Here is a 21931-nt window from a genome sequence, read left to right on the forward strand (position 1 = left end):
CATGTCTTGAGGCTTTACCAACATCCCTCAGAAAGCCACGCCCCCTCTCTAGATACAAAAGGTTTAACACTTTGTGAATGAGAATGTCTTAAAACACTTATGTGAGGTGAATATTAACCTTAATATGTATCTTATCGTAATGTGTATCAGTGTAAACAATGATTAACACAAACACATACTGATCATAAGATCTGAAACAGATCATTGTAAGAGCAATATTCATTTTAAAACCATCATTGCTTTAAGCACAGATTATACAAACATTTGATTTAAACATCTTGTTCATTCAACACATGATTATTTAATTTATGATTTGTAAAATCATGGAGTCTTAACTTATTCAGAGTGAAGATTGTTGATGTCTGGCTTTCACGCAGACAGTTTTGCTATTTCTTTCTTGTATGTCAACAAGCAGAACCTTCTGGGCTTGGAAGGCCAAATACAAAGTGGATTTATTTCTGTAGATGAAAGGTTATTATGTTGATCAATTTATAAGTGAAAATTCTTTTAATTCCATGTTGTCGTTCTTTTTTTAAAACACAGAAACGGTTTTGTTACCTGTAATTGACGCTACAGTTTCGCCGACGGCTGCCGACTTCTTCAGGCTGATGCTGATGGTGGCGCGTCACTTCCTTCTCCGTTTATCTGCGGGCAGCAGAGGACGTTGTCGCCCTCTACTGCCCGCTCTCCCCTCTCCGACGATGCAGTCCCATGCGTGGTCCAGCGTGTAAACTCCGCCGTCCCTGTTCATGGTCCCACATCCACGTCTCCTTATCTCGATTGCCTCCTTGATCCATCTTTTGTATTTTTGTTGTTCGGTGGTTATGATCCTTGTGTTGTCCCAGTCCATTATATGGTTTTCTCTTAAGCAATGATCTGTTACGGCTGACTTTTTTATTGTACTTTCTGCTTCTTCTTTTGCTGCTCTTGTGTGTTTTCGATTTGCCTCTTTCTCACACTCCTAAAAAAAGAACGACAACATGGAATTAGAAATAACGCACAGCAAGAACACACCTAAGATGAAAATTCTTCTTCCGGCTCTTGGAGAGTACAGACACTTTTTTCCTCCTCTCCTCCCTATCTTATCCCTGAGGCTCTTTATCTGTCTTTGGGTGTACGGAGCTTCCACATTTTTTCTGAAAACTAGAAATGATTAAAAATGGACCTGGTCAGCTGGTCACTCAACGTGATTGGCAAAATTTTCTCAATGATGAGAACGGGAGAAGGGGCTCCCGGGTGCCCCTTTGGGACAGATCCAGTTGGGCACATCATGGACTCCTGGAAACAGTGGAACCTGATCTGCTTATCTCAACAGTCTGTAGAGGATTCTGAAGATGTCTGGATATTTGTGGTGTTGGTGTCAGGTTTCCTGCTCTTTGGCCTTGGAGGTTACCTGACTTACCGGAAAATTAATGAGCTGTCGAGGAATATTGGCTCACTCCCGGAGCTCAGACATGGATTCCACCGCGCTGTGAATTCAGACTCATATAACTGTCGAGATGAGTCGTAAGCTTGGAACTTTGGCTGAGATTCATGCATTGGCACAAAAGATGGATTTGATCAAGGAGCGAGTGGACAAATCAGCATGGATTGGGATAGATTATTCTACGCCATTATTGGATTTTGAGAGGTTGAGGACCAGCGGAGCTCTAAGACAGAGAAGAAATTATCTCTGTCTGGCCCCAAAGCAATTTCTTATGTGAATCTGGTGCCCTTGAGCCTGTGAGGCTGAAGTGATCCCCCCCCCCAGAAGAAATGTGGAATGCTGCCGTCGCCATGGCAACTCTGTCTCCCTATCCCGGCCTGGGCGGGACTGCAAGCTGTGAAGGCAGCTGAATCGTTCCAGGAGTCACTGTGCCCTCTAAACCCCAATGACCTCCCTCCCCTTTCCAGACTGAGGTGAAGAGCGCTGCTTATTGCTGCTGCTGATGCGCGGAGACACCCAAAACCCTACCACCCCACCTAGTGGACACTTATGTTGTGTAATGTTTGAAGTCTGTTGCATTTCTGTCTGAGGTGTTTTTTTGCACAGCAAAGCTGCCCTCTTTGTGGAGGGTTAGGCCTAGTCCACACATAGCCGGGGCTTTTTAAAAACGAATATCCACCCCTCCAAAAACTTGCATCCACACCACCGCGTTTTAAAAACAAACTCTGTCCACACGTACCCGGATAAATACGTTGTTAAGGACATGCCAGACCTGTAGGCGGCAGTACTTCCCCCGTTCTTAACCTCGTCCTTCGTCTGTGGTCTTCCGCAAGGAGCAGTAATTCCGCTTGCAAAAACAAACAAGCAAAAAGCGCTTGAACAATTGATGGATCGGGTAGTGACAGAGCGCAGCTCTGAGGGCTGATGCCGGCTAGTGTAAACACAGGTCGCACACGTGATGTCTGCATTTTTTTGTCGCGGAAAGTGGCGTTGCGGACCTTAAAACTCCGGTTTTGTCCGTCCACACGCAGACACCCAAAATGGAGAAAACGCAGATCTTCACTTTGGCCGGAGTTTTTAAAAAGATCCGTTTTCGTGTGAAAAAACTCAGTTTTCGTGTGGATGACAGGCCAAAACGTAGAAAAATATCTACGTTTTGGCAGATCCCCGGCTACGTGTGGACAGGGCCTTACTCTGAAGTGCCTTTTTCCCTCCACCTGATCCAATCCTCATGTAACCCCTCTGTTCTCTATTAAGGTAGCACAACTCGGGTTGCGAATGACCACAGTCTCCAATTCTTGTCATGTGTCTTTGCCTATGTATGTCTGATCTCTGAATTGTGTGTACTAAAACTCTAATTTCCCTCTGGGATTGATAAAGTATCTTTGAATTTGAATTGAATTGACCCTTTTGGTGCGTTAAAATATAAATTATTTTCATGACTCATTCCTTCAGTCTGGAAATAAGATGCTTGGATTTCATTAAACTTCGCCTCCACTTGTGTGAATTCCACAATAGTACACAGATGCAGACCCAGAGACTCCAAATGCATGCTTGCTGCAGATTCAAGCCAACATGTCACGCTCAACTCTTCACTAGCTACACGGCGATACTGAGAGTTAGTGTTTACAGTCCAGGCTAAGAAGGATCAAGACTCAAGACTCCCTGGATGGGGAGGAGTGGTCCGTTGTGACATAGCAACAACCCCATCCAACCATCTGCAATAGTTTAGCATAGCTTACTACAGCTGAAGGGACGAAGCAGTCGAGACAAGAAAATGTATGCGTGAAGCCAAAAATTTTGCTGGGTGTTTTTTTCGTGAGGAAATAATAATAAAACATAGTCAAATGCTTCAAGACGTGGATTTTTTATGACATGGCTTTTAAGTCTAATGATGGTTCCATCAAACACTTTTAAAAAGAAGGAGCTTAGAATCTTCCTTAGAACTGAGCCACAATCACTGTTTTTCTGCTGATTTCAATTTTAATCTGTGAGTCAGTCTGGAGACAACCAACACTTCCTTTTGCTATTTTAAAGCCTTCCTTTTCCATGCGTGGTTGGTTGTTTTGATTTGTCAGCTTGTTTTAACTCGATGGCTCATTAAGGAGGCCCTTGGATGGCTTTTGTGTCCATTATCAAATGCACATTGCCAATAACCATTGTTCTTGATTAAAACAGTGAAACTCACCATCTGCATTAGAGTTTCTTGTATGTCAGTGTGTGGTCCATGAGTAATGGTAGGAAAGAATGAAAAATGTAGCCTAGTGAACTAGACCAAATTCTTGCTTTGCAAATTTTGCACTAGGCACGCTCCATTGGAACCTCCGCAGCTCCGACCAGGAATCTGGCTGGCCAATCACAGCTTTCTAGAGGGGTTTCAAACACATAAAGAGCTGTGATTGGTCCATAATGGTGGGCCAATCATAGTGCTCTATCTGCTTAGTGAACAAATCACAGAGCTGTATCCGCTTTGTGGGCCAATCAGGGCACTCTATATGCCTGGTGGGTGGGATGATGCAACAGAGTGAAACAAGAGTATGTCACATTCATTGTCCAGTGGAATGCAGAGATCATTTGAAAGACAACGGTAGAACCCGCCCCACAACCGAGAGCCGTCAATGGAGAGTGGCAAGACTAAATAATACATTTATTTAGTCTGGCTTGCCAGGCTACTCTCCTACAGCACCTTGGCAGGACTAAATAAATGTTATGAAACATTTTGTGAACATCACTAAACAAATATGCTTATGTTTTTTATTCATGTTATGAATGCAACAGTACAGTTCTTGCTGTCAGTATTTGCAAGATATTGGTATTTGGGCCTGTACTGGTTAGGCTTAAAAGAGTTAAAACAAAGTCTATAGCAGGGGTGTCAAACTCAAATTCACGCTGGGCCGAAATGAAACTCTGGGACAAAGTCGCGGGCCAAACTTAATATTTTTTGAATAATAAATAATACATGGACAGACAGATGGAGATTTCCTCTTCTGTGATGAGAGTACCGCTTGTGTCCATTGTGGGGAAGAAGTAGCTAAGTTGAAAGGTTTTGACCCTCACCTGAGTTCATGAAATCTGAGCTGTGACCTTAAATGAGCTGCCTAGGTGACGTGCAGAGCTCAACCATTCAAGGGGGGGGGGGGGGGGTCCTTATAAGGGGAGCAAATTCTCCAGGCCACTGGTAAAAGATGCTGTAGCATGCCCAGACTCTCTCAGAAGTTCCCCCCAAAAATCCCTGGGAGTCCCCAGGGGCAGCTGAAGCTGGGGGTGTCCAGGCTTCTATATTGGATCTGTTACCATAGCAACCTAACCTTGGATAAGCAGGCATGACAACACTCCTGAACTCAATGGATGGACACCTGTGCCATGGACGACTATGTGCTTTGTTACCAAGTCTTAGAGATTCGGTTTGTTCTCTACTTTGCATAAAATAAAATAAAAGCCAAAGTTTGAGAAACTAAAAAAAATATGTTCTTACAATGGACATGTTTCTGTTTCTTTTATAGGCCTGACACCAACTACACGTATCAAATGGTGAAGAATGGGAAATACACTTTTAAACGTCTTCGGGAAGCAAAAACACTGATTGAGATGAAAAGATCTTGCCTTTGGGAGCTAACACACAAGGAAAATAGAGATTAGACAAAGGCCAACTTTCCTCATATTTTAATACATCTGCAGTGGACTGTAGTAGAAATAAATGCCTTGTAAGTGGTACTCCAGTGCTCCTGTTTGAGGACGTATAAGTCAGTTGGCAGACGGTGTTAGAAAACGGCAGGATTTGGAGTCTAGATATTTGGACATCTTACCTCTGATTAGCAATGCGACTCTTACCACTCATCTGTTCGTTGTTGTTGTATCGTCATACAAGCCTGAAGGAGTTCTACTGTGAGGTGGAGATGGTAATGCTAACGATTAGCTCCTACTAGTTGAGATGTTCTCTGCTGTTTCCTGGAAGCTAAACCAACAACAGCCTTTCCTACCCCGAGTCAAGATGGGTGAGTCCAAGAACGTTAAGTGAGTGTGATGTAGATCTGTCAGTATTTTCAAATCCTAAAGTTTCACTATTTTTTTTTATCAGAAGCTAATGCAGGAGACTATTTTCATGTTCAGCCTGCATGAAAAACTCAGTGACCAATTACAATCAGAAAGCAAATGTGACCTTTAAACCTTACTTTCTTAGACTGTGGGATCGTTTTTAAAGAGACTATGCAAAGTGTTAACTAGAAAAGTTCAATATTCTCACAGAATTCTGGATAAAACATGATCATCCGCTGCTATTTTTAAAAAAAGTTATCGAAGACTTATGTTTACTCCAAAGCTTTTAACACCTTGGGCTGAAAGGGTTGTCCTGTTTTTATGACTCTTAGTGTCTGGTTTTATTTTTGTGCTTGTTTTATGTTTTTTTATTGACTCTTGTCATTTGATTGTATTTTTTTACGTTAAGTACTTTAGGCAACATTGTTGCATTTAAAGTGCTTTATAAATAAACTTCTGATTGAGTATAAATGTCATTAACTTTTGGTATTTTAAATTATTCCTAGTTTGTTTGAATGTCTTTTGATGCTTTTTTGCATCTTAATCCAGGAGCTGAAACTCAAGCTGCACACTTCCTCTCTCCTAGGATCAGCTCTTTAAGCATGGCTTTGGGCCGCCGATTCACAATGACCAACTGATTGTTCTGCTGCTTAGGGACTGTAATCTGTGCTGGGGGGGGGGGGATGAAATCTTTGTGCTTTGGAGTCTATCTTCAAGACAAATCTCCTGCTTCACAGGCCTCAGCAGCTTTGTTCAGAAAGCTTTGAACTGTTTTGTACTGCTGAAATGTTTTGTGTGTTAATGTGCATGAAAGTGTGTGTGTGTGTGTGTGTGTGTGTGTGTGTGTGTGTGTGTGTGTGTGTGTGTGTGTGTGTGTGTGTGTGTGTGTGTGTGTGTGTGTGTGTGTGTGTGTGTGTGCGCGTGTGTGTGTGTGTGTGTGTGTTTGGCATGCAGCCGTGCCTCTGTATATGTGCATGCCCATGCATTTGTGATTGTTTATATATGTGTGTGGTCTTTGTAATGTGAGGATTTGTCCCCTGTGGTGATGGATGTACAGATCACTTTCAAAGCTGAAAGATTTGTTCCCCTTTGAACAAAATGTTCCCAGCAGAGCGCAGACTGTCGGCGTTAGAAGAGCCGTTTTTTAAAGCTCTGTTTTTACACGTTTTGGAAGAGGAGTAACGCCATGTTCAAAATCAAAAAGGAGACACGTTGCTGTTAAAAGCTGATTCTCTTGCGGAGATCTCCCGTAGAGTTGTTTGCTTCGACAGAATGAGAGAGACAGAGGGCAGAACGACTTTGGATGAGAGAATTTTTCATGCCTGTCTTCTAGTTGGATGCTCCTTATGACAAGAACAAAACTGCAATGGAAGGCTTTTCAACAGGTTTAGTTGGTCCAGTTCTGTTTTTTATTTGTTTATATATTGAGCAGAAACAGCCGAAAATTTTTAGGTATTAATAAAGTGCACGCTAAAGTCCAAGTGCAAGTTTCTTGTTTGTAATCAATAAAGTTTTATTGCCTTTTTTGAATTCAGACACTAGATTTAAAGGGGACCTGTAATGCAAAACTCTCATTTTGTGGGTCTCCACTGCCTTTATAAACATTCCAAACATGGAAAACAAAGTCCGTCTGTGTGCTGTCAGTATTTACTTTTAGGTTATTTGAGCCTAAAACAAGCTGTTTAAAGAAGTCCTCATTTGTGATGTCACAAATGGGGAAATTTGATAGAACCTCTCCTGTGCAGAAAAGCAGCTACTGGTGGTGAAGCAACAACTCTACTCTGAGCCCCTCCAGGATATCGAAGCTTCTCAGCTGAAAGCTTTGTCCGTTGCTTCATGAGATGTGAATTAAATTGTGATCCTTCTGACGGCTGGAATGTCTAAAAACTAGATACTATTGTGATATTTTCATAAATCACATAAGAGCTCTTTTAAAATCAGAATTATTAAATAAAATAAAAATTACCACAAATTGCATCCACATTTATTTAGTTTTAATCCTAAAGCTCAATAAACACAATATTTGTTCAAATGCAAGATATTCTGATGACTGACAAACCAAAAATAAAATAAAATGCACCATTGTTTAAAAAAACTGATCGGGTTACCTGAAGAGCAGGTTCACTGAGAAACCACATAGGCTTGGTTCAGAAAAGCCTGACAAATCTTCGTCACACTGTCACTTAGCATTCATGTACACACTCATCTTGGCTGGCAGTGGGGAAGGTTGTTGTTGGTTTAACGCCCAGGAATCGTCAAAGAATGTCTAGACTAATATAAGCTAACCGTTAGCATTAGTAACTCCACCACATGGCAGAACTCCTTCAAGCTTGTGTTATTTGTGGAGATAAAACATTAACAATAGCTAAGCAAATGAAGTCAGTGGTAGAGTTGTGTTGCTGTTAGCATTCAGAGGCAGGATGTCTACATTTCAGGAAATAAGACTCCAAATCCTTTAGCCAGTCTGCACCCAGCTGGCATCTACGTCCTCAAACAGGCACACTAAGGCCCAGTCCACACGTAGCCGGGTTTTTTTTTTTTTTAAACGAATATCCGCCCCTCCAGAAACTTGCATCCACACCACCGCTGTCATGTTGTGTGGTAGATGCCTAACCCACGACATACAGAATCAGTCCACAGAGTCAAAGAAGATCGCAAACAATAATTTATTAGAAAAGGAGAACAGAAGGAGCTGCTAGGAAGTCTAGCAGTATTCGGCAGAGAAGCGAGGTTCGGGTGTGGAGAATCAGGTTGGAGGTGAGACCTCGTGAGAGAGGGAGGAGTGACCGGTCTGGGGAGGGCAGGAGGCTTACTGGAGGCTGATGAGCTTGGAGTCCAAATGAGGAGGGAGCTGAGCATGAAGGGTAATGGTGATCCAGGAGGGAGGGTGGGCAGCCTGGAGTGGGAAGACCAGAGGAGGACGCTGAGAGACGAGTGGACAGTGAAGAAACCAGGTTGGTAGCAGCAAACGAGGTGAACTGATAGGTGATATCTGCAGGAGGCAAAACAAGCAGTCAAAAACACAGAGATCTCAAAAATCAAAAATCCATAACCCAGAAATTCTCAAAATCAAAGCTTATTTTGGATTTGGCTGTTAGGAGAAATACCCAAGTTGAGTTAATCATCCAGCGAAGTGAAGGCGTCTCTCAGGAGCTTAAATATCCCTGGCCAGCTAATCAGCAGATTACCTGCAGCCTCCCAACTTCCAGGCACGCCCACCTGCAGAGGAGAGATGAGACTCTACACCAATTAGTGTGTGAAAAAAAAAACCCAGACCGTGACAACCGCGTTTAAAAAAAAAAAAACTCTGTCCACACGTACCCGGATAAATACGTTGTTAAGGACATGCCAGACCTGTAGGCGGCAGTACTTCCCCCGTTCTTAACCTCGTCCTTCGTCTGTGGTCTTCCGCAAGGAGCAGTAATTCCGCTTGCAAAAACAAACAAGCAGAAAGCGCTTGGACAATTGATAAAGCGAGCGCAGCTCTGAGGGCTTCCATGCTGTCGGCTAGTGTAAACACTGGTCGCACACGTGATGTCAGCATTTTTTTGTCGCGGAAAGTGACGTTGCGGACCTTAAAACTCCGGTTTTGTCCGTCCACACACAGACACCCAAAACGGAGAAAACACAGATCTTCACTTTGGCTGGAGTTTTTAAAAAGATCCGTTTCGTGTGAAAAAACTCAGTTTTCGTGTGGATGACAGGCCAAAACGTAGAGACATATCTACGTTTTGGCAGATCCCCGGCTACGTGTGGACAGGGTCTGAGGCTTTTTATCCCCATAGAACAACTTAGGCTATCTTCATTCCTACTATAAACCACTGCAAATGTATTAAAAATATGAGTAAAGGTGACCTTTAATGAAGCTAAATCTTAGACATCAGCTAATTCTCCTCAAAGCGGGCATCAACAGTCTCAGAAATTTCAAAACATAGCAGACCAGTTTAGAAATATTGCTAGCTAAGAATATTCATTAGGTGAAAGGAATAAAAACAGTTAAGATCACACTGCTTCTATCAATTTGCTATGTTCACTTTAAATGTATAACACATTGGCAATGCTCACATGTGTTCTGTCAACAAAATAAAGATGGTGTTTCTGTCGGAGGATTAGAAAGATCTGTTTGACCGCAGATGATCTAGACTTGAACACTAATCCCAGACCTCCAGCAGTTGACCCCGCTGCTGAAATGTGAAGCTTTCTGTAAAATGTGATGGGGCACCTATACATGGATGACTGGGAATTAACACCAACAACACGCACAATCACGCGAAAGGGAAATGTCAGCAACACCTCATCTCTACGTGTTGTGTCTGAGCTGTGGGATTATCATGGTGTGAGATGTTTGGTGGGTGGTTTGAACTCGTGAGCTGCTGCTGGTGCTCTTCTTACATCATCTTTTAACAAACGTTGCCAGGAAATCAGAAATGAAAGGTGCACAAGCATGCAACCATTCGTTAAATGGATGAATGAACGAGCGAACAAACAAACCAGCCAACCAACCAACGAATAATCTGCCTGGAGCTTGACCATGTAAGAAGTGGAGCAATAAGTGACTGACGATGAAATCGGACCACGTTTTCAACATTTATCAGATTAACTTTCTTGATGCACGATGATGATGATGCTTTAAATTGATTATTGAAATCCTTAAGGTTTAAGTTTTTTTTTTTTTTTTACCGTGTCCTGTCTGGCTGTGAAGCAAACAGAAATAATGTCTGAATGCTGGTGACAAGCCTTACAGATTTACTCTCAGGTGGAGCATCAAAGCGTCTGCTTTTAATGTCACGCCTGATACTTAAAACTTTATTGTTATTGTTTTTGAATGCTTTGTAATTCAGACCAGACACGGAGACAGAGGTGAAAGAGAAAGGAAGAGAAAAGTTGGGGGGGGGGTTCCACAAAAATAAACAATAATTAACAAGAGTCTGCTTCTAGACCTGCAGAAAGAGAAGAGCAGAACAAAAAGGGACACACAACAATACATCAGGAGCAAGCTATCACTGCGTCAGCCTGATGATGAAATATAAAATAAACATTGTTTAACTTAACAATCACACAATAATAAATCACAGTGCATTTAGTGGCAACGACAGCCTTGAGACATGTGTTGAACGTGCCCAAGCCCATACTTTTGAGAGCACCATGTGAGCACCTGTGTGTGTACACGCGCTTGTTTATGTAAGGTTTCTCTAGAGGAGCGTACAACAGAGAGTGTGAGGGACCACAGATCTGCCATCTGACAGACAGGTTTAAGTTTTTTTGAAGACATTATAGAAGAAACGTGTTGTGTTTCGGTGCACTCTGACCATCTGAATTTCGGTAAATCATGCAGGCTGTGTTGTTCCGTTGTGAATCTCTTGCAGTGAATCACGAGGAATCACACCCGACTCGTGATTGTCAGCAGAAAGAAGGGACAGAAAACTCATAACAAGTTTCTTTAAAAACTCAGCAGCCTTTAGGTTTTCTGCAGTTTTTGCATTTTTAGGATTAATCACAAGTAATCTGTGGAGTTATGCTTCTCACACAATAGTAGTTGGTTTTGTTGTGTATGCGGCACCGATTCAGCAAAAAAGTGAAAACCAGATTTTGTCAATATTTATAATGTCTTAACGGAACTATTTATTCCTCATCAGGGTCACAGGGAGCTCTTGCCTATCTCCAGTACTCACTGGGTGAGAGGCGGGGGACACCTTGGACTATGGTCCCTTACAGGGACACACAGGGATGATAACACAGCCACACACTCATTCAAACATTAGGAACATTTAGCATATCCAGGCAACCTAAAATGCATGTTTTTGGTCTTTGGGACAGAAAAAACCCCACACATGCATTAAGAGAACAATCTAATTCCATGAAGAAATGCAGAGATTTAAACCTGCAACCTTCTCACAGCAAGGCAACAGTGGTTACTGCTTTAACGTTAGAGTAAAATATACATACATGTGTAGGTAAATCTAAACATTTGGAATCCGGTGGAAATAAACAAATATAAAAAACATAAAATGTAAGAATATATTGCGGAAGTTTTAAACTATATTAAATGGAAGCAGCATAATAAAACAAGTCTGGGGTTAACGAATACTGTAGAAGTAAATATGTTGGTTTAATGCATTTTTTATTATTATTAAAAATGTTTTATTTTTTTTCTAAATACTTAAGTTAAACTTCATCGAATTTGATTTGATTTTAGATGTTTTGGTGAAATGTTAAATTTTAAGATGCGTTCCTAAATATTTGGGTTTAACTGTGTACATTCAGAGTTATTTCTCAATTGTCAGGAGTCACTTTACATATTTAGTTTTGATTCAACATATTAAAATTTCATTTAATCTCTTTAGACTTAATTTTAAATATGTAGGTTTCAGTGTTCTATTATTTCTTCTAAATATTTAGATTTACCATTATAACTTCAGATTTGATTCTACATAGTTCTGTTGTATTTTATTTATTTCGACTTAGTTCTGAATATTTAGTTTTAACTTTAGAAAATAATGAGCTTTTTAACATTTCATTTCAGCATTGTCTTTTAAAGCTGTTTGGTCATAAACAGCAATTAGAAAAAAACATTTTACTTTTTCAACTGATGCCCTTTAAACTGAAATCCCTTTGACCTATGTTTCTCTGCATTGACCTAGAAAACTGCTGACTCGTCAGTAAGCCAGCTTTAGCCTAAAGTCTGATTCAGTTTTTTTTATTTTAAATTTTTTGTTTCTTTTAAATGAAACAGGAATCAGAAATCAGGGAACTAAATAAACAGCTGTCAAATAATCACGTTACTAAATTGCACAAAAGTTCAAGATCTTATGCTCCCCTGTTATCAAAGATCTGTTGTGTGTGTGTGTAGGGGGGGGGGGGGGTGATTACACAAACCCTCTTCTCCCTGTGAGAGCCTCCCCTCCTCCTCTTGACTGTGTTGGACTCTGGTGCATCCACCCGACCTGACGCACTCTTGTACCAGAGCACAGCTGTCACCATTACTTCACGCTCATTGGCCTAGCACTGAGAGAGTCAGAGTGAAGGCAAACAAGCAGGGAGAGAGAGAGAGAGAGAGAGAGAGAGAGAGAGAGAGAGAGAGAGAGAGAGAGAGAGAGAGAGAGAGAGAGAGAGAGAGAGAGAGAGAGAGAGAGAGGAAAAGAGAGAGAGAGACAGAACTGGACCTCTGTGCTGAGTTCCATCGATCTGAGGTGCACGGAGGATTCTCTCTTTCGGGACACATTTCACAGATTTGGGACCTTCTGGAATGCCAAAGTTGGATTCACTGCTTGGAACATGCTACTGGGCAATTTGGTACGGTAAGACTGTCACAGTTAGTGCTTGATCTCTGGTGTATAGCCGCTATTTGGATGTCCAAAGGTTTCCCACCACCCCCCTTCCTCCTCTCCACCCTCCCAGAAAAACACAGATAGGGCTGCTGCAGGACAGATATACTGACCTGTCAGAGAGAGAAGCGCAGCTTCTTAGCTTCACTAACATTTGCACGCTTTGCCTTAAGAGAGGAGGAATTACATAACTCTTAGGATGGGTATGAATCATGCAGCGGACTGGCTGCTGTTCATTCTGACCCATGCTGAGCTGAACTGGGGTTGATGGATCGGCTCAAATGGATTTATTTACCTGGGGGAGGTAAAGGTAAGCAAACGCTGTAGGTTAACGGTCACACATGGATTGATCTCATTTCCGACTGTCTCAGTTTGGCTCGTCATCAAACATCATTAATGATTATAATCCACACAGCATCACACATTTTACTGGAAACAAAAAGCCAAAAGGCAAATAAACTGATGTACAGTATGTTCTGTTTTACTAAGTAAAGCTTCACAAAAATCTGTGGTTGTGCTTCCCGATTGGTGGGTCAGCTAAGACCAACTTTCTAGGAAACTTAGCTGATTTTTGTGATATGAGACTAAATCTGATTCAGCCTTCTGATGGAGAATATTTCGAGCAGAATGACGCCGCAAATGTATTTTTGCTGGTGTGATTGATCGAGATGTACAGCAGGAACACGTTTTGGCATCCCTCTGCACGTTGCTGGCTCTCTGATAAATGAGCCAGAGATAGGAGTTTAAATTCAAATGACAACCCTCTTAGCTCCTGTTACACTGAACTCACCAAAGGAGAACTGAGAAATGTGTATAAGGAAGTATTGCTACTGATCCCAGAGTTGGGAAATTACTGAGCAGCTGTAGCAGCAGGAGTACGACATACAGGAAACAAGACAACATAATCCACATAAAGTACGATATAAAATATAGCGATGACAGCGACAAATAACTAGTGATGTAAAAAACACTCAAAAGCTGTTTTAAAAAGGAATTTTGAAATGTTTTCTATTTTAAAAAACTGTTTTCTAATTAGATCTTTTCAATTTTTTACACAAAATAAACTTACATTTATTTTTATATCGCTAATTCTAAACAAGTAATCTCAAGGCCCCTTACAAGTTTCCTATGCAAGGAAACCCAGCAGATTGCATGGAGTCACTGACTTGTTGTGTCCGAGACTTTACTGCAAGCCTCATACTAAGCAAGCATGTAGTGACAGTGGGGAGGAAAACTCCTTTTAAACAGGAAGAAAACTCCTACAGAACCTGGGCTTTGAGAAGACTTAGCATCCATCCATTCTCTCCTGCTTATTCAAGGTCGGGTCGCAGGATCAACAGCCTGAGCAGAGAGGCCCAGACTTCCCTCTCCCCAGCCGCTTGGGCCAGCTCCTCCAGGGCAATCCCAAGTCGTTCCATGGCCAGCTGAGAAACATAGTCCCTCCATTATGTCTTGGGTCTTCCTTTAGGTCTCCTCCCAGTTGAACGTGCCTGGAAAACCTCTCCAGGGAGACGTCCAGGAAACGTTCTAATCAGATGCCCGAGACTGAGCTCCTCACCCTTTCTCTAAGACCGGGTGTACACCGTACGACTTTCTCACTTTTTGAGCTGATTTTTCCCACGTGCGAGAATGCACAAGATCAGGGCGAGTTTTGCGCTGAGTGTCGTGTAGTAAACGGGGGTAACGAGAGGCGAGTAACACCACGTGACCAGCTCCTGGTCAGCAGTCGTCAGCTCGCATGGATTTATCCCGTGTTTGATTTTTGCATGTCCGTCGAGAGTGCATCGCACCGTACTAAAACACGGCTTGCCAGCTATTTCCCTATTTTTGTTTTATTTACACACCTTTTTTTTCACACACAATGACAAGGGTTGTCAAAAAAACATTTTTTCCATGTTTATGTCAAATTAAACTGATAAAACATTCATTTAATTTCTTTGTTTTGTATTCCTCCTCCAACTCCCACAAGTGCCTGTGTGCCCTCCTCCTACAGCACTCTCGAAGGACAACAGACATCAATAACAACTCAAAAAAAAGTCTAACAAGTTGCATAAAAACTGCTATTTTCAGGTCCGACTGGTTGCTACCAGACGTACAGTGTGAGCAGTCAGGTCGCATCCAAGAGTTGGGTCGTGCGGTGCTCTGCGAGGAAGTCGTACTGTTTGAGCTGAAGCTGAGGGCTACGAGTGAAAAAGTTGCACAGTGTCCACCCGGCTTAAGAAAGAGCCCAGACTCCCTCCAGGGAAAACTCATTTTGGCCGCTTTTAGCCACAATTTCATCCTTTAAATCAATACTCAAAAGCTTGTGACCATAAGTGAGAAATGGAACGTGGACCAATCGGCAAATTGAGAGCTTTGCCTTTCTGGCTCAGCTCTCTCCTCAGCACGACAGACTTGTACAATGCTTGCATCACTGCAGATGCACCACCAGTTTTGTGAACAAGACCACAAGATACTTGAATTCCTACACTTGAGGCAGTACCTCATCCCTGACCTGGAGAAGGCATTCTAACAGTTTTCCGACTTAAGATCTCAGATTTAGAGGAGCTGATTTTCATCCCAGCTTCTTCACACTTAGCTGCGAACGCCTATGGAGAACGATGGAAACCACGTTCTGATGAAGCCAACATGACCACATCATCTGCAAAAAGCAGAGACTCAATCCTTACCCCTTCTTTCCACCATAGCCGTCAGCAGCACGTTACTGCAGCAGCACGTCATAGCTGCTGATAGGAACCGCTGTGGTCAACAGAACCTTTTCCACAGCAGCCATCAGCAGCGCGAGTCGGCCGCGTCTCAGGAGCAGCATGTCGCGGCCTTTACGCGCCAGTTCTATTTTCTACGCACGACGCCTCTGAAACGGGTCAAGTTCGACATTTTTGGGGAAGGAAAGACAGGAAATCTGACGCGGAAATGGAGCGAAGCTCCCGAGATTTTCAGAATAAAAAAACGTACTGCCTTCCGGTTGCTTTACTTTAAAAAAAAAAGTTACTAAATGTGCGTCCCCGTGAGAAGTTATCACCTAGCTAGCGGTCTCCTTTGTTTTTCAGGTCCGTATTGGCGATTATAAAACGGACAGAACATAAAACACAAACCTTTTGGAGCCATGTTGTAGTTTTCTCCTGCTTGTTGTTGTGTTTACTGACGAACTGCAGTAACGTGCTGCTGACGGCTCCGGTGGACAGAAGGGGTTAGGCCACCAAAATTGATCCCCTCAACACCTTGGCTGCGCCTAGAGATCCTGTCTATAACATTTATGAACAGAATCGGTTACAAATGGTGGACTTGGCAGAGTCCAACTCTCACTTGGAAACGAGCCCAACTTACTGCCGGTAATGCAGACCAAGTACTGGCACCGGTCACATAGGGACCTAACAGCCTTTATCAAAGGGCCTGGTACCCCATACTCCCAAAGTACCCCCCACAGGGCTCCCAGAGGGACGCAGTCAGACACCCTCTCCTATTCTACCAAACACATGTAGATTGGTCGGGCAAACTCATACACACCCTTTGTTTGTGGTTTAAATATGATTTCAATGAAGCATGCATCCAAAGCAAATCACACCATCTAACAAAAGGCTGAGAAACCACCATTCTCATCTCTGGTTTCCTGTCCAGTGACGTCTCACCAGCCTGTTTCACACATCAACTATAACCGGATGCATTCAAAGTGTCAGTGAGTTATGTTTTATGAGTAGAAAAATGTAAATAAAATTGGAAGAATCCACAATAAAACTTTTCCCAATTAAGTTTTCCCTTAGATGGACACATCATTGTGCACCGTCATTCCATCACAACCCTAGACAGTGAAGGCAGGCTAAAAACAAAAATAAACAATAGAAAGGACAAAAATTAAAGACTTATCTGGCTTTTTAACAGAATGCAAGAAAACACTGACTGACATTGTTAAAAAAAATGTAGCTGATGGCATTTTTACACCAGCTGATTCACTTTGTCTTCAACAAACATATAAAGTTGCATTCAAATGCAACCTGATGGGTTGTTAAGGGGGTTCAGCATGACCTGGCTTTAACAGCTGTTAGCCTTTGAGGTCTTTTTACTCCCAAAACAAATAATGACTAAACAATGACTGATTTATTACAAGATAACCTATGTGTTGCCTTGGCCATTTGGTTTGGTTCAGTGGGTGCACCATGACACACAATGAAGCTCTATTCATGCCTGAGCAGCTGACCTTGAATATTTGTAGTAGAAAAACCGAAAGCAGGCTTTCAAATGACATTCTGGGGTTTTGTGCAGGTAGTGGTTGTGCTCTGCCTGTGGAGTACCAATGTCAGCATAGCTTACGTGTTTCAAGCTTCCCGACCTGTAGAGGGAGTAGACAACCCACCACATCACACTAAAGGTGAGTCTTTTCAGCAACTAAACTCCTGACTTAGGGGTTCACCCGCAGCTTGTATTTATCATCACAGATCTGCCACCAGAAAACAAAAGGCTTTTGTTCTTGTTTCCTGGGCAGATGTTGTTCATTCAGTGCACTCTGCAGGTCTGGTTTGGATTTAGTTCATTTCTATGATGGAGTTAAACCACAAATAAAGACATTTTGTAACGAATTCTAAATAGATTGGTGCAGATGGTTGCACTCCATCAAGTATGCAAGTAAAGCAAAGAACAATTGTTAAACACTAAATACTTTCCCGCTTCTCCCCCCTACTTGTTGAATGCAGAAGTACAGCTGTTGTAAACAACCCTTCTGCTTGCTGTCGATTGCACCGGCTTTGCAGATAATGATACAAACGGGTACTAAATAAGCCATGAACTACAAGGATCCACACTGTTGAGCAAAAAAATATTATTACTTACAAATTCAGTAACAACAGGGCCAGGTCACCATCGGTCCGTGATATTGTAATGAGTGTAGACCGCACCAATATTCACTAGATTTAGCTCTTTGCTTTGCTTCTAAAGACATTACTCTCTTACTTTTACTAGCCTAGTTCCACCATAATGCCTCCTCCTTTTCTTGTGCTGTGTTTGTTTGTTTGTTTATTGATGATCAGCAAGTTGAAATGCCAACTGCTAACCTTCATATTAGTTAAGGGCATAATAAACAGCTATTGTCATAAAGTAGGTAGAGCTCCCACTAGTGTCAACTTGAGCCACCTAAGTTTGTAGGTCAGCAGAGGGCAACAGAGTGCCATCCCACGTGATGTTGCTGGAGTTTCTGACTCAAGAATCACTGAAACCTATGTGTATGGCTGTTTGCAGCAGTCTTCTTCACTCTGGCTCTCTGCTCCTTCCAGGTATATCAGATTGGGTCAGCACAGCAGGCTCCTGTAAGGGGAGGTGCTTCGAGCTGGAGGTGGCCGATCCTCCGGGATGCAGATGTGACAATCTGTGTAAAACCTACTACAGCTGCTGCTCTGACTTTGACACGCACTGCCTGAAAACAGGTCAGACTTACACAGTTCAAACCCACCTGGCACAGAAATGTATGTCATGCTTTTGCTTTTTCAAAAGGCAAAGCATTTTACTGGTCACAATTATACTATAACCCTCCCACTGTCTTTATGGGTGACCCCACGAGGAAAGTTGACCATAGAGCAGGATTGATGGTTTATCCCTTGGGTCCTTGGGTGTGGCAGGGGTGAGGAGTGAGCACCACCTCACCCCTGCCACATGGACCTCAAGGGATAAACCATCAATCCTGCTCAATGGTCAGCTATCCTCGTGGGGTCACCCAAAAGACAGTGGGAAGGTTAAATAAAGGGATGAAAAAAATAGATGTTTTTCCTTCATCTGAGAATCTCACATCGTTGGAACTGCAACGGTTTAGACAAATAAAGAAAAAGCAGTTGTCGAGTAGAAAACACTGCTACGTAAAAGACATGTTTCAGAAAGGCACAATATGGGGTTTGAATGTCAGAAAGTCAAGCCTATAAACTGTAGCTGATAATAAACTTGACACTCCCATATTTCATTTGTCAGAATTGAAAAAGCTCCTTGGATGAGAAGCAACATGTAAAACGTCTAGTTACCTTCATTCAAATCCCTTTGGATTACCATGACATGGATGACTGAGAATCTTCCCCAGCAGAAATTCTCTAAAACATCAATCTGATCTTAATCTATATCTTGGCTTAATCAAGAAAACACAACCAGAGTTTCATCCTGAAACAATTAAAGGCCAAGTTCACTGAGAAACCACGTTTTACTTGTTATTTTAAAAATATGAGGCACTCTGAGTTCAATATGCAGGCTAAATGTGAAAGAATGTGCTTTAGCTGCAGATAAAAAAATGGACTAGGAAACTCGGGTGGCAGACCAAGGCGGGAGCCTTGGCGGTCCAATCCCCGGACAAGAAAACTAGTTTTTGGGACATGGAACGTCACCTCGCTGGCGGGGAAGGAGCCGGAGCTTGTGGCAGAGGTTGAGCGGTACCGGCTAGATATAGTCGGACTCACCTCGACACATTGCATTGGCTCTGGAACCCGAGACCTGGAGAGGGGTTGGACACTCTACTTTGCTGGAGTTGCTCCGGGTGAGAGGCGGAGGGCTGGGGTAGGCTTTTTGTTACCCCTGAGACTCTCTGCCTGTGTGTTGGGGTTTACCCCGGGGGACAAGAGGGTAGCTTCCTTGCGCCTTCGGGTCGGGGAACGGGTCCTGACTGTTGTTTGTGCTTATGGGCCAAATATCAGTTCAGAGTACCCACCCTTTTTGGAGTCCCTGGGACGAGTGCTAGATAGTGCTCCATCAGGGGACTCCATTGTCCTGCTGGGGGACTTCAATGCTCACGTGGGCAATGACAGCTTGACCTGGAGGGGTGTGATTGGGAGGAACGGCCCACCTAATCTGAACTCGAGCGGTGTTTTGTTATTGGACTTCTGTGCAAGCCGCAGTTTGGCCATAACGAACACCATGTTCGAACATAGGGATGCCCATCGGTACACTTGGTACCAGGGCAGCCTAGGTCACAGGTCGATGATAGATTTTGTAGTCGTATCATCTGACCTGCGGCCGTATGTTTTGGACACCCGAGTGAAGAGAGGGGCGGAGCTGTCAACTGATCACCACCTGGTGGTGAGTTGGATCAGATGGCAAGGGAACATGCCGCTTAGACCTGGCAGACCCAAACGCATAGTGAGGGTCTGCTGGGAACGCCTGGCAGAAGAACCTGTCAAGACGGTCTTCAACTCCCACGTCCGGCAGAGCTCTGACCACGCCCTGAGAGCAGTGGGGGACATTGAGTCCGAGTGGGCCTTGTTCCACTCTGCGATTGTCGAGGCGGCTGTTGCTAGCTGTGGTCGTAAGGTGGCCGGTGCCAGTCGTGGTGGCAACCCCCGTACCCGCTGGTGGACACCAGAGGTTCGGGGAGCCGTCAGGCTGAAGAAGGAGGCCTACAGGGCGTGGCTGGTCAGTGGGTCTCCGGAGGCAGCAGACAGGTACCGGATAGCCAAGCGGGGTGCAGCAGTGGCAGTTGCCGAGGCAAAATTTCGTGCGTGGTAGGAGTTTGGTGAGGCCATGGAGAAAGACTATCGATCGGCTCCAAAGAGGTTCTGGCAAACTGTCCGGCGCCTCAGGAGAGGAAGGAAGCAACTCGCTCACACTGTTTACAGTGGGGATGGGGAGCTGCTGACGTCAACTGAGGCTATAGTCGGACGGTGGAAGGAATACTTTGAGGAGCTCCTCAATCCCACCAATGCGCATTCCGAGGAGGAACCAGAGCTGGGAGGCCTGGGGATGGACTGTCCGATCTCGGGGGCAGAAGTTGCTGAGGTAGTCAAACAACTACACAGCGGCGGAGCCCCGGGGGCGGATGAGGTTCGTCCTGGGTATCTCAAGGCTATGGATGTTGTAGGGCTGTCATGGTTGACACGTCTCTACAACATTGAGTGGTCATCGGGGGCAGTTCCTAGGGAGTGGCAGACCGGGGTGGTGGTCCCCATCTTTAAGAAGGGTGACCTGAGGGTGTGTTCCAACTATAGGGGGATCACACTCCTCAGCCTCCCTGGAAAGGTCTACTCCAAGGTACTGGAGAGGAGGGTCCGATCGATAGTTGAATCTCAGATTGAGGAGGAGCAATGTGGTTTTCGTCCTGGCCGTGGAACTGTGGACCAGCTCTATACCCTTGCAAGGGTGATGGAGGGGGCATGGGAGTTTGCCCAACCAATCCACATGTGCTTTGTGGATTTGGAGAAGGCTTATGACCGTGTCCCCAGGGGCACCCTGTGGGGGACGCTCCAGGAGTATGGGGTGGGTGGCTTTCTGTTAAGGGCCATTCAGTCCCTTTACCAGAGGAGCGTGAGTTTGGTCCGCATAGCCGGTAGTAAGTCGGACCTGTTCCCAGTGAGGGTTGGACTCCGCCAGGGCTGCCCTTTGTCACCGGTTCTGTTCATCACTTTTATGGACAGAATTTCTAGACGCAGCCGTGGTGTGGAGTGTGTCGAGTTTGGTGGCAGGAGAATCTCGTCTCTGCTTTTTGCGGATGATGTGGTCCTCCTAGCTTCATCCAGCTCTGACCTTCAGCTCTTGCTGGGTAGGTTCGTGGCCGAATGTGAAGCGGCTGGGATGAGGATCAGCACCTCCAAATCTGAGACCATGGTTCTCGACCGGAAAAGGGTGGCTTGCCACCTCCGGGTCGGGGGAGAGTTCCTACCTCAAGTGGAGGAGTTTAAGTATCTCGGGGTCTTGTTCACGAGTGAGGGTAGGAGGGATCGGGAGATCGACAGGCGGATCGGTTCGGCATCTGCAGTGATGCGGACGCTGAGCCGATCTGTCGTGGTGAAGAGGGAGCTGAGCCAGAAAGCCAGGCTCTCGATTTACCGGTCGATCTACGTCCCAATCCTCACCTATGGTCATGAGCTTTGGGTAATGACAGAAAGAACGAGATCGCGGATACAAACGGCCGAAATGAGTTTCCTCCGTAGGGTGGCCGGGCTCAGCCTTAGAGATAGGGTGAGGAGCTCGGACATTCGGGAGGGACTCGGAGTAGAACCGCTGCTCCTCCGGATCGAAAGGAGCCAGTTGAGGTGGTTTGGGCATCTGGTCAGGATGCCTCCTGGACGCCTCCCCGGGGAGGTGTTTCGGGCATGTCCTGCCGGCAGAAGGCCCCCGGGTCGACCCAGGACACGTTGGAGAGGTTACATCTCCAATCTGGTCCGGGAACGCCTTGGGGTCCTGCCGG

The 21931-nt window shown here is 44.2% G+C and overlaps 1 protein-coding gene and 1 long non-coding RNA gene across 2 annotated transcripts in view; one reads left to right on the forward strand and one right to left on the reverse strand.

Annotated features, from left to right (window-relative positions):
- Nucleotides 1-8113: 8113 nt before the first annotated feature.
- On the reverse strand, nt 8114-9084 carry LOC139064298 (uncharacterized). The gene is made up of 2 exons (XR_011517371.1): nt 8569-9084; nt 8114-8453 (listed from the first exon to the last, which is right to left on the reverse strand). It is a non-coding gene; the product is annotated as an uncharacterized lncRNA (long non-coding RNA).
- Nucleotides 9085-12577: 3493 nt separating this feature from the next.
- The window catches only part of enpp2l (ectonucleotide pyrophosphatase/phosphodiesterase 2-like), a 34076-nt gene continuing 24722 nt past the window's right edge, over nt 12578-21931 (forward strand). Inside the window, exons 1-3 of the mRNA XM_015973346.3 lie at nt 12578-12754; nt 17047-17152; nt 18051-18200. Coding sequence (XP_015828832.3) covers nt 12737-12754; nt 17047-17152; nt 18051-18200 — 274 coding nt within the window. The 5' untranslated portion in view covers nt 12578-12736. The remainder of the gene's footprint in view (nt 12755-17046; nt 17153-18050; nt 18201-21931) is intronic.

Source organism: Nothobranchius furzeri, chromosome 19, assembly GCF_043380555.1.
Source record: "Nothobranchius furzeri strain GRZ-AD chromosome 19, NfurGRZ-RIMD1, whole genome shotgun sequence".
Lineage (NCBI taxonomy): Eukaryota > Metazoa > Chordata > Actinopteri > Cyprinodontiformes > Nothobranchiidae > Nothobranchius > Nothobranchius furzeri.